General features: G+C 38.0%; 1 protein-coding gene across 2 annotated transcripts in view; it reads right to left on the bottom strand.

Annotated features, from left to right (window-relative positions):
* Positions 1–13,639, bottom strand: part of phf14 (PHD finger protein 14) — an 80,588-nt gene that overhangs the window by 48,101 nt on the left and 18,848 nt on the right. For both annotated transcript variants that reach the window (XM_032580336.1, XM_032580338.1), the window contains exons 7-11: positions 12,331–12,468; positions 10,863–11,009; positions 9,587–9,857; positions 7,145–7,251; positions 4,576–4,671 (exon numbers count right to left, since the gene is read on the bottom strand). In XM_032580336.1, the coding sequence (XP_032436227.1) occupies positions 4,576–4,671; positions 7,145–7,251; positions 9,587–9,857; positions 10,863–11,009; positions 12,331–12,468 (759 nt within the window). The remainder of the gene's footprint in view (positions 1–4,575; positions 4,672–7,144; positions 7,252–9,586; positions 9,858–10,862; positions 11,010–12,330; positions 12,469–13,639) is intronic.

Here is a 13,639-nt window from a genome sequence, read left to right as displayed (position 1 = left end):
AACAGAGTAAAAGTGAAGAGGAGGAAGTTGGTAAGGGTTCTGGTGCTCTAATAGATTGTTTTATTTCCATGAAGCTGTCCAGGACTCAGAGAAACTGCATCATTCTGTATTTAAACTAGAAATATCAAGCAGAGCCACAACCTGAAACCAACATTTGCCAAGGCAAACCGGCTCCACTCTGACTCTCTCTCAGGGTATGTGCCATGTGCTAAAGCTTTTAGCCTAATCCATGCGTAGACAGCCCTACAGCCACTGTTTTCTGAGCTGCTCTGATTTTAGACCAGATTCTGCTCTGCTGCTCCCTGTGGATAAATGTGGAGCGCAGCAGTGACGGCAGCCGGTCTCAGCCAACGCTATGCACCCAGCTCACTTTAATGTGTTTTCAGAAGATCCCTGGATCCTAAAGCGGATTCTGAACCAGAGTCAGGACCTGCTTTCAACCACTCCATCAGCACACAAAATGACATCATATACAGGTATATACAGGACAGGCTCCATTATGAAATATGTGTGACGTGGAACTTGTTTACATGCTAGAGTCAATGTGTTGTTTTGTTTGATGTTTTGTTTCCTGGGACATCCTGAATGTAGAACAGAGAGGTAGACCCCCATGAACATTCTCATCCGGTGAAAAACAGCAGACATTATCCACATCAGGTACTGCTGAACCCAAACAGATCCACTATCGCAACTTACATGACTCTTTAAATATTAGCTCTCCAGACTCTGACAGAGGGCAGAGTAAAGGAACATTCTGCTCAATCAGTGTTACATTAGGAACTACAGGAGGGCCTGGAATATCTAATGCTAATATAAAAGTCAAACATTTGTTCATATCCAAGCAACAAATCTCATCCAAAAGCAATGCAAATCTGCTCTGTTTCCAAGGGAACCAATCAAGATCACAAAGAAAGACTGAAGGAAATTTGAAGAAATGAACAAGTAGAAGAAATAATATCATGAAACCTCAGTTGAAAAGATTCAAACTAACCTCTTAGAAGACACTCCACAGACTAAAATAAATATTACTGGATCTCACAGTCAAGCATTTCCGAGCAAAGTGCATGCTCCATCAACTGTAACCATAGTAACCATGAATTATGTTACTAGTTAGAAAAGAAGAGATAAAAGTTTATTTTTAAACAAGTTTTTGGGAGAGGGTTTATTGTGCATTAGCTGTGTGAGCCCCATGTGTCTTACAGCAGCATGTGGAAAGTAACATTTGAGTGTTTCCATGTTAAGTTACCAGGGGTGGTAAATGTTGGAGGAACAAAAGCTCCAACTGTGTATTAAATGACTGATTTTAGTCCCAGTTGGGGACATCAATTATTTCTGCACAGGCAGGATGACAAATAGAAGATGAAAATGTGGCAGACAGATGACACAAAAGCATGCAGCACTATGACTGATGCTACAACTTGTGCTGTGAATGTTCATAATTAGGTGATTTATGCTGGTCATTGCAGAAGCAGCGCCAGTCTTCCACATTCCGCTCCATTTATCTGTCCTGCTACCGTATTAACATCATTTGACCATTTATCTGCAACACTCATACTCTCAACAGCCACACTTTTAATTTAGCGTTTTATGGATTTAGAGAGCAATATATCTTATAGATGTCAAACCTTTTAGAAATGAAACCTTTATGTTCACCACTGGTAGCACTGCAGATATGAAAAGATCCAGGTCAATCAGAGATAATGGGGAGTATTCATGAATAGAAGTGTGATTTCAATGTTGAAAGTGCTTTACTACAGAAAGATTCCATCTATAAAGTTCTATAAAGTTTCATTAGTTTCTTAGATTTTACAATCTCTTAACATCTGAACAAGACCGTTATTCCTTAATGAGATCCACAACTAGATGTAACATTAGACTTTATTTGAGAAATATTTATGTTAGATATAAAAACAATACAGTAAAGCTACTGTAGGCTGTTTGGTTTTTATAAATTTTAATAAAAAATTGTCACACAGACGTCACCATGTAGTTTAAGCTGCAATGTATTCTGGGTAAATGTTGTACGCTAGGTCCAACCGCACTAGTTCCATCCAGCCAAAACAACTTTAAGCCTCTTTTTAATTTAAAAATGCTCAACAGAAACTTCCATTCATTTTCCATTGAAATAAGGAAGAGCAAACGAAGGAAGAGGAAAGTGTTGGCTGATGAAACTGGTGTTTGCTGCTGTTGCTGCTATTTTCAGCTTCATAAATTAAACAATGAATCACACGTACCTCTGGTCAGACTGTGTGATCCGGTAAATAGTGGACGCACTCGGTGTCAGATCAGGTTTTGCATCAAAAACTGTGACCCATCATATTCTGTGACCAACGGGGGTGGTAGAGTGCAAGTATGTCTTAACCCTCTGATGCATGAATTATGATCCTTTGTGTCAGAATTTTTTTTCCATTTTTTAAAATTCTTTTCTTAAGGCATAAAAAAGGTAGGAACATTTTTTTGTAAAAATAATTTTTTTTATTTTTTTTATTTTTATGTGATCAATTGTAATTTTGTCCAAATACAAAGTTGTTATTTGAAAAATACATCAGTTGTATTGTTCCTTAGGGGTTATCTGATGTCACAATATTTTTTTTACTTGCAAGAGTCGTCTACAGTAGAAGGAGGGACCGGGTCGGTTCTCATGCTTTTTTGTCTGTCGGCCATATTGTATTTAACAAAAATAATTTCTTGCATTTGCAGCTGATGGCCAGTAGTTGATGGTATATTTTATGATGCATTAGTGTCCACTTCAGTGGTCTGTGTGCATTTATAACATAAAAATCCACAGGAAGCACAAGAAAATGGCTTTTAGATAGCTGTCCACTGTAGTGACCACTATGCATGAAAGGGTTAAAGACCACCGAGAAGACGAATTTACATAAACCATGTAAATACTGATACATCTGAAATTGTAAGCTTCACGGCTTCTTTATTACCATCATATTGATGGAGAAAATAAAATTTAGTTTTTTGTATTTAATGCTGAAGAGTATTTGACGAACCATTGTAATGTACTGTCGTTAAAATATGTAACTCCAATGTAGCCGTTTTAAAAAATCGGTAAACAATTAATAATTTGTTCTAAGTGCTTTGGTAGTTTTTAACATGGTTTTTAGTATTTCTGCCACCTCCTAATATTTAACCCTCAAGACAAGAGGTCAATTCCTTATCAGAACAAGGACCAGACACTAAGCCTCCATGGGTGAGAAATATAGCAAAATATGTAAAATTTGTAAGTAATTTTGGGTTTTTACGGATCACAAACTGCCTTTTTTAAGTTAATTGAGAAATTACAACATATTTAGTCTGACTTGTTCAGCTACTCGTGGATCCCTTTAAACAAGTAGCTCCTGTAATTTTAAAAAAGACATTCAATCAATAACGACACCAAATCTAGAGGACAGAAAGAACACTCTAATACAGCAAGCAGCTCAGATTTATGGAGTATCTTTATGTCACAGAATCGGCTGTGAATAGAACACCCAGTAGTCAAACTCTGTTTCTGCTCCTTATTAATCTACTGTTTATGTTTAGAGTTTAGGTTTTTTAGGTTCCTGTTGTATCATTGTATCCCTCCCTTTGCAATCATACAGTCACAACTTCACAAGAGTCACTGTTATGTGATCCAAAATTTCATAGTCCCAACTATCATTTGCTTCAACACTGGTAGGACAAGCAGGGAGAAATTAAACTTGAAAAAAACAAGCTAGGAATGGGAAAGTAATCAAACCACTATGTATGAGCATATTACAATACAACAGAACATCTGATGTCTGGGGTTGAAACAATTAATTAGATCAATCGGGATGAAACAAGTAATTTAGTAATTAATTGATCAATAACTGGAGAATACAGACTTAAAAAAAGGTTATTTGTTGGAAGAGCAACATAAGTAGAGAAGTCATCAAGCCAAAACTGGACAGAAAATATTTACATTTAAGATTAAAGAAACCTTTGTATATGTACTACCTAGTATCAGTTTTAGCTTCATCCAGTTCAAACTATGTTAAAGAAAATCTCAAATTAAGCACCTTTTGCTATCCAGTTATTAACTGGTAAATCTAAAAATAACCACCAGATTAAAAGCACAAATTAAAAAGAATCTGGCTACAGCAAAGTGTCTTCTATCTGAAGCACATTTAAAAAAACAATATTTTACTCCCAATTTATTACTTTGTCTTTCCTAAACAAGAAGAAGAAAAAGAAAAACTCAGACTGGCATTGAAACAACAATGCCCTCTCTGCATGTCCACCAGTCCCGACTGGCTGTTGGTTGTGTTGCCTGCACTGCCTGACTGTCGTGACTATGATGCGGCCAGGATTGAGTTTTGTTTGTACATATACTGTTGTACATATTGCCATTATGTTGGGATAGGAACCAAAAGTGAAGTCTTTGTCTGTCAGAACTATCATAAAGGCAAAGGACAGGTCACTCAGTTATTATAACATGAATAAATAAAGGTATAGCAGAAAGCAGAGAGCATCATGGATAACATGCCTTAAAAATCTCTCCTGCAGCATGTTCAGCAACGTCTTCAGACACAAGGAGAAAAAAAGAAGTGATTGTTAACATACCTGGCCCACAATGCTGCCCAGCAGCGTCCACATGGCCTGGCCTTCACTCCGCAGGGTTCCGTTCACACTCAGCAGATCCTCCAGAAACTCGCAGAGCTGCAGCAGGACAGGAAGCTCAAGATGAGGCAACAGGATCACTGTAGCTAACAGCACTGGTACTGCAGGGGGGACTGCAGTATATCAATCTTATTATTAATAAATACAAACAAAGGCATTTCTGAGCTGCTTTCTTTACTTTCTAGAAAACAAAGAAGACTCCCTTAACATTTAACCCCATAGAAAATCTCTGGGCTGTAGTCAAGAGGAAGATGAGAGACATCAGACCCACTAAGCAGATGACCTGAAGGCAGATGACCTGAAGGCAGCTGTCAAAGGAACTTGGGCTTCCTTTACACCTACACAGAAGCACAGGCTGCTGTCCTCCACGCCACGCTGCATTGATGCAGTAATTCATGCCAGAGGAGACCAACCAAGTACTGAGTGCTGTTCATACTTTTCAAAAGTCTCACATTTGTGCTTAGAATATATTTTAATTGGCCTAATTTAATATTCTAATGGTCTGAGAAAGTGAACCTTGGGAAGTCATAATCTGTAAGCCGGATTCATCAACATTACAAGAAATAAAGGCTTGGAATATTTCAGTCTGTGTAATGAATCTACATAAAATATGAGTTTGACTTTCTGAAATTAGGGGCAACAAATAATTTTTCACGATATTCTCAGAATATCATTTTTTGAGACGTACTTGCATAAACAGGATGGTCAGGAAGGTTATTAGAAAAAAATAGAGAAACTAACAAATTGATATTTCTAATTATTTAAAAATGCAACTGAAAACCTCAGGTTCAAGATGAATCAGTCAAACTCAGACTTCTACCAGCAGTCTTCCACCAGCATATTTTTTTTCTAAGGCTAAAACCATGTAGGAACAACTCAGCAGAGCAATTAGCAACACACACTCCATTAATAACACTCAACACACATATCACATTCCCCTATGCAACATTAACTCCTGTGACTTTTACTCTGCCACTGGATTCTCTTCCTCATGTTGACAGATGGCGTGGCCATGGCCTCACAGAGGTCACATGTTTGAGAGGAAATAATAAAAAGCTAAATGCTCCATTCCTGGGGCCAGATCTGATCTCATGTAGCGTTCTCCAGCCAGTCAGTCACTGAAACAAAGCTTAGACTTGATTACAGGGCCAGACAAAAAGCAGAGAGCAATGCCAGCATCAAGCCGAGTCTACACACTAGCTGTCAGATAAAGGTCATGAGCTGTGTGACTGTCTTCATTACAGTACCGCATCCACCAAATTCCATATGGGAGCAGATTAAAACAGCTACAATTTAACTACACTGATATCAGATACAAAGATTAAAGTATCAGGCAAAGTGCAAAAAAAATAATCCAACAGTTTCCAATGAGGTTTTGCAAGATTTACTGTCTGACATCAGAATGTTGGTGAGTGAAATTGGATCATGTGTATCTTGCTCCCGCCATAGTGTATGGCTAGACTCCATACAATGTATCGCCAAACTTGCTTTATCTACAACTTTTTATCGTCATGTGGTCTCAGGTCTTAAAAAGGATGAGAAAACAAATCACTAATGTAATCTATTCTGCAAGTTAGAAAACGCATGTATTCATGTTTCATTTTTTATGTGAGGCAAAAGTCAAATAGACTGTCAAGATGTTTCATTTGTTCTGAAGAGTTTTATTTCTGGAGATTTTGGAGCTTTATTGTGACTTCACAATAAAATTACAATAAAAAAGATATTCTTTTTATTTGTTTGTGGGGGAACACAAATGTTCCTTCCTGCCCCTTGATTTACCCTGTGCATATTTTAAAAAATGAACTACCGGTAATAATCAAAATATTTGGAAAGAATCCTCCCCAATTTTTAGTGTCAAAAAATGGCAATACTTAAACCACTAGATTTCATCATATTTAAATCTGTAGCGAGAGCAGAACAGAGCTAGAGGTTTGGTGCAGAACTGGGCTGATTGCAAAATCTACAGATGTTAAAACTACAAGATTAGCTGGTAGCTATGACTGTTTTGTTTTTTTGCCTGTAAACACACCAGCAGGGAATGTTCTTTGGTGAGCTTTGTTTTGGATTTAGTGAAAAATAAGATGGTTAGAGAAATATGTGCTGATGCAGAGATAATATTCTTTCCTCAAGCTTCTCTATCACAGTTTTCTTTCATGATTAATTGATGAACTAAAACAAGAGACAGAAAGAGGGTACTGGCCAGTCAGACCTCAAAGAAAACAAAATAAAATTTAACGTTTCATAAAACATAAGGAAACAAACAATTAAAGCCTGCTGCATGTTTGCATTATAACTTAGAAGAAGAAGTTAATATTCTAACTAACATACCATTACTTACTTAAGATCAAATTAAGTTTAAAATTTTAATTTATAATAAAAATGATTACTGAAAAACAATGACAATACATAATTCTGGTTCTCCACTAAACACCTGAAATAAGGAAGTTGCTGTATTTTTGCTCAGCTCCTTGAATGGTTCACATTCATTGCATCACATGGAGAAGCTGCTCACCTTGTTGTACTCCACATGCAGTTTTTCTTGCTCACTTTCCAGTTTGTCTTTCAGGTTCTTCTGCTCAGTGATGTTGTCCTGGATCTGGATCATTCGCATGTTCCGCTCTGAATAACAATGGGACAAAAATCAATAGCCCGATCCCAATCTATATACAGGAAAACAGCCCATGACAGAGCCCTGATGGCAGATAGGCCCTCTGCAAGCTCATTTCAGAGTTCTCAAGGTTACTGACATGCTGCCATTTATTTGGGAAGAAAACACTTTTCATTTGCATTCCCCAAAAGCTTATTCCTGGTTGCAACTACAGTATTACCTCATTTAATAATCTTGTCATAAACAGATAATGTTGGCAAGAAATAACCAGCTACCCCTACTTCTCAAGTGATTCTGATAAGAGTAAATTTCTCCTACTGCCTCTGAAATTCTTAAGTTGCTGCTCTAACTTTCTAAACACTGCACTCTCACATTGTGCAAGCAAAGCTAAAACTGCATTTGTTCCACTCAATATAAAGATCTCTGCTTTATTTCCAGCACAGAAAAAGAGATTAGGAGTTAGATAAGCTTCAGATAACAGAGCATTTCTTCTCCTGAGTGCAGATGGTGATCATAGGAATGTATCACGCTTCACACAGCTGCTGCTAGAAGCTGCAGAAACGCTCTAAACAGGAAGGATCCGTCCAAAATGGAGGCACCTCTAGAAACTTCCACAGGGAGTTCCAAGCAACTAGACCTGCAGTCAATAGTCCAAACTGCATCAGTTGAATGTGCTCACTAAAGGTCTCTGGACACCAGTGACGTGCGGTGAGGTGCAATGCTGGTGAGGCACTGACTTAATCATAATCAGATATACAAATATAGACCACCTGAACAACACTGGAGGGCAAAAAGACAATTCTTTTACATGCCATCCATAGCTCCGCTGCCGCGGTATAATAATTCTGTTAACTCAATGAAACTTGGAAATTTAGGTATTATTAATTTCATGCTGTGCTCCACAGCAAAGGGAAAAACCGCTTAAGTGCAACTCAAAACCACTTCTTTCTTGCTCTCTGCGTTGGCCAGGCTACACGCAGACTCGTTGCCATAGCAACTGACAACAAAGCCCCTAAAAAAACACTGAAATATTTCCCACACAGAGAGCAGAACATTCAGTCTGTTGCAGTGGTATGATTTTAGGCTTAATGTTTGTTTTGCGATTATTAATAAGTGATTGCTGTGGTAAGAAGCAAAAACTATAAATATATCGCTACACTTGACTTTAATGTATGGCTAGCTCGCTGTTACTGTCTCTTACTCTGCAGTTGTGGAGTCACAATGTCTGGGATCATGAGCGCCCCCTGCCATGAGGCAGGAAAACTGCCTGCCTCACCTCGAATCTGTTCTCTGTCGTTTCTGATCGCTGCTCAGCACACAAAACACGTTACACACACAGTTGGTGACAAAAAACACTGTACATTATATACATAAGTTAAATTATGGAAAATCAGTTCATATATTAAATGTTTTTTAACCATTTTATTGGTGACGTACAGACAGGAGAAACATGCTCCTACAGAATGGCAGCCAGAACAGTTAGCAAGAGGTTGCGCAATCCAAGGCTCAGCTCAACTCACTGCTGCCTCACCGGCTTCGTTTCCGAGCATTTGAATGGGAAAATACAAAAATTCAGCAATTTTGAAGAAAAAATAGTCAGAATTGGTTAAGCTAAATAAAAAATAAATACTTTACAGTATAAACCACAGGGTGAAAATAGCAATATAAATTATTTAATCATATTTTTCCATTATGACAGGTGAGGCTCTGCCTCACTTGCCTCCCCTGACTGCACGTCACTGCTGCACACTTATTAAAAACTGATGGTTTTATTTTATTGAGCCAGAATTAATATTTCACATAATCAGTCAGTAAAGAACAGGACGTCTCTCTCCAAATCTATCCACGTTTCTACAATGAAGGAGTCCAGCAATATCCTGTGACCCAAATCCAACCCATACCCATCTTATTCTGGAAAAATACGTATTTTTTAACAATGTGATCAAAGTTCTGTTTCATTATAAAATCATAACTGGTAATGGGTATATTATAAATACTAAATCAATGTAATCCGCTAGGTTTCCTCAGATAAAAAATCTGCATTATCAGTTGATTTGATTGAATTGTATTAAGACCAGGTTTGAAGTATAATTCATTTGAATCTGTCTGCCTGATTGGGTTTATCTTATGGATCTTATAAAGTGCCTTAGTATAAAATTAGTTATAAATAGTCGCTATAAACTGGAGATAAAGTGAATTCAGCTGACATAATCAGACTTATAGCTAATTTCCCATAAACATCCAACAGATGTGTTTAAAGGTGTGAGCTCAGCTCATATTTTCCTGAATGTGACTGGAAAAAAAACCTGACCAGTGGTGGACAAATGCGACGGGGAGTTTGTTCACCCAGGTAGTAGTTGACGAAGTCCGCAGTGAGGGCCGGCTGCTTGTGCTTCCTGCGTCCGTCCATGCTGGCGTTGGCATCCGAAGTGTCCACAGGGAAAATGTCAGTGCTGATGCCCATCAGTTCTGCCTTCCTCATCAACTTCCTGATGGCTGAGGCGCTGGAGGTCAGAGGTCGGGGCAGTTTCTCTCGGGGCACCCAAGCCTGAGGTCGAGTGTTCCGGGACAGCTCTGCTTTGGCTCGGTACTGCTGAAGGCGGGTGGTGATACGGGCCTGAGAGGGAAATACCAAGCAGCTGTTCGTTAACCCCCCACACATCCACTGTGCTTCAAACTGAATCTGAACCACATGTCTAATCTCTGAAGGAATTCAAAACAAACACTAAACCTAATGTGGATATCCTGAAACCTGAAGTTTACATATGCAGATGGGATGGTTTATCCTGTTTCTCCTCCAGGTGTAACAAATGTCTCTATGGCCAAACAGTTCCAGTTTAGTTCCATCAGACCACAGGACATGTCTCCACAAATGAAGGTCTCCACAAACTGCTATCTGACTTTTTATGTTTCCTTAATAATAATAGCTTCATCCTCACAGATATTGCCTTTCATATCTGTTTGGGAACTGTTTGCCTGTGGATAATGAGACTGTCTCAGCAGCTTCAGCAGCATCTACACCAGATCTCTGCCATTTGTTCTGGGGTCAATCTGCATATTTTGGATCAGAACCTGTCTCCTTCCTGAGTACTGTGATGCTGTGATGGTTGGATATTCCTATCATGCCAGCTACAAGTGAACAGATGAATTCAATGGAATCAAGCATCTAGAAACTGTTCCCAGGATGAACCAGTCTGGAGCAGCTCCTGATTTTCCTCCTGATATCTGGGCTGATTCCTGCTGACAAACCGAGCAGAGAGTTCATCCGGGTGTGGATCACAGGTCTGTCTTCAATTAACACAAATGTGTCAATTAACTAATCAGAAGTTTCCAAAGCCGAGGCATCATTGTTTAAAAAAATGGTAGTCATTCTGTATGTAAACTTCTGACATAAATGTAGACATAAATATAACAAATAATAAAATAAATAAATCTTTAATATATTTGTTAGTCTTATTATTGAGGCATTAGCAAATACAAAAAATTTTGACAATCCTAGCTGAGATGTTTAGACTGATTTAACAGTGATACAGAAAGGTGGGTGTTTCTTTTTACTCCATGTACGTAAACTTCTGTTCTCAACTGTACAAAAATAAATACAAAAGCATGTAGACAATGTTACCTGAGCCTCAGGCGTGAGCTGCTTCTCTCTCTCCTGTAGAGAGACCTTACAATATGACTGTAAAGCCAAATAATTCTTCCTTTTCCACTTCCTGTCAAAGCGATCTGCATGCTGCTTGCAGTATGCAAAAAATGGATCAGCAATATCCTGATGAGACACAAAGGCAAGACATGTTTAATAATGATGTCAAAATTTAAGCCAATTTTTACCAAGTCTGAAATCAAGGTACTCAAGCCAAATGTAGCTTATTATTTTAATCAAATTTTATTTATTTTATTGTAGGGATAATAAAGAGTTAATATGAAAGTTATTCAAGTTATTAAAAGTGGCTAGAAATCATTCCCTTATTTCTGGTTCATGAAACTAAAACCAGAGTTTTTTAGAGATCTGAATCTCTAAAACATGACAACCTTTAACCACAGCCGGATCAGGAGATCAAATCCGCCCTGATCGAGACAGAGCAGACCGGCTGACTGGCAGCGCATCCCACAAAATCCATCAGCTCACTGGTTCCAGCAGTATCAGTGAGCTGATGGTGAATAAAGCTAGTCATCATGAACAGGACACGTCACTTTAAGAGGAACTTTCTAAGCCCACTGGCTTCTCTGCTACCTGCTGGTCCTCTCAACTATGGAGAGGTAAAAGAGACAAAATTAAGTAAATACATCATAAAATCGTTTATTAAATGCACCCAATTTTTTTTCAATTAAACAATTTACTAAATTGTATAAAATTATTAAAATGTAAACTAATAAGAACTGCAGGTAATTAATTAAATGTGTATTGAATTATTTTACGGTTCCTGTTCCTGCAGCATCACCATGAATTCATGCTCAACGGGTTGAGGGGCGGGGCTTATCTGATCTGTTCAATTCCACTAGTTCTTTGTAAAGGAGGATTTCCTGAGCTTTCCCCGAGTTCGTTGGAGAGACTGTCGTCCTGATTACGTGGTGGATAAAGTCAAAGAACTGATTGAATGTCAGCTTTGTATTGCTACGTCGTAAAGGTGATTCATAAAATGGATCCAAATTTTTCACAAACTGAGCATGTTTAGTCTGCTGTAGTTAAAAAACTATGAAACTCAGGCACTTCAGACCTGGCCTGGATTATTCTATACTAACTGTACTAATTTATGAAACCTGTATTTGATTTGTGAAAGTTTATCTATTAGTGCAGAATAATCTAGTCTAGGTTGAAGAGTCTAAGTGTTGGAGCATTTCTAATGTGGTCCAGATACAAGAAAGAGCTACTGGCCTTTCATTAAACTTTCACAAATCAAACCATCTTACTCTAACATGGTACATTTATATAATTATTTAATGTTTTTATGTATCTAATTGTGTTCCTTTTAACCTACTAAACTAAACCAACAGATACTTTGCTTAACTTCTGTTTGCTGGTAGCAGAGCTCCGGATTATTCAGGAACTGTAAGTTCTATTATCACACATTCTTCTGGTGAGGATGTACCTCTTCTGCTGCAGCCTCGGACAAAAGCCCCTCCCTCTGTGCACAGGTGACGTGAAAGTAGGATCGACACATTCCTGCATCACAGCTGATGCACACACCGGTCCTGGCAAAACGGGCATCCTCACAGAAACTGCACTCCTGTACCAGAACACACAGCAACAACAGAGGGGACACAGTTTGGTGATAGATTCAGATTGGAAACTAGGGAAGTGCAGTGTTTTTAAAACCAGGAACAGTTGCTTAAAGCTTAGAAATCAGCTAGTTTAAATAAAGACTGGTGTGAGTAAAGAGAAAAATAAACGGTGTAATGTTTCTTTTTCAGCAGGTTATTTTCTGTACCTGACTCCATTAAAAATATCCAAGAACAGCCTGAGATTTTAGAGTATTTTACTTCAGCTCGTCAGGAACAAATTATCTGTCCGTCTTCCTGGTTTCATATAAACCCTATGCAGAAATTAATTATTGTCATCTCTGCCAGCAGTGTCACTGGTTCAGTGTTTACCTGTACAGAGTACCGAGGATAATCAACATCACTGCTCTAACATCATTAAAACTGGGAGCATGAATTTGTCACTTCCTGTTAAGATATTCCCAGACCTCATTAGATAATTTTTTTTTAAATGACAGCTAAATGATCGATTCTAACACCTTCCAGAGAATTTACAAAAGCAGAAACTCACATTTTATCAGGTTTCAATTGCAAAATTTCAGAAATCAGTCAATGAAAATGCTTTCAGTCGCAAAAAACTGTTACTTTCAGATGAGGTGAGCAGGATAAAAAAATATTACTTAAAATATGTGTTGCTTAGCCCTGGACCACTGCTTCTTACTGATGGACACAATGCATGGACATGAATGTTTTTAGGATGTTAATGATGCACTTGGACTATTCTTCGTCCAGCTTGGCATGATGATCTAACAGTTGTAATGAATTTCTAGAGCAACAGTTTATTGCTTAAGTTTAAATTTATTGTAAATTTTCTTTAAATCCTACAGGGTCAAAATTATGCATAAAGAGTGGATAATAAACATAAATAATAACTAGTATTTATCTAAAAGTCCCTCAGCAATGTGCAGTCAAACAATACTTCTTTTGTAGATGTCACTGAGTTTTTCTTATAATTCTGACTCTTCTGGTATTTGGCCTCTCAAAAAACAACAGAGTTTATTTAAACTGGCTGGTGTTCTTGAACACACCCAATTTTAAGCTAAGTTTACAAATGTTCTCTGATGTCGAGGTTGGATCCATAACAGAGGTTTAATGTTAGTCTGCTTTATCCATTCCAAAACCAGCTCTGATGTGTGTTTG

This window comes from Xiphophorus hellerii, chromosome 13 (genome assembly GCF_003331165.1).
Source record: "Xiphophorus hellerii strain 12219 chromosome 13, Xiphophorus_hellerii-4.1, whole genome shotgun sequence".
Taxonomy (NCBI): domain Eukaryota; kingdom Metazoa; phylum Chordata; class Actinopteri; order Cyprinodontiformes; family Poeciliidae; genus Xiphophorus; species Xiphophorus hellerii.
Note: the sequence above shows the minus strand (reverse complement) of the source record. Positions and strands in the feature narration are given on the sequence as shown.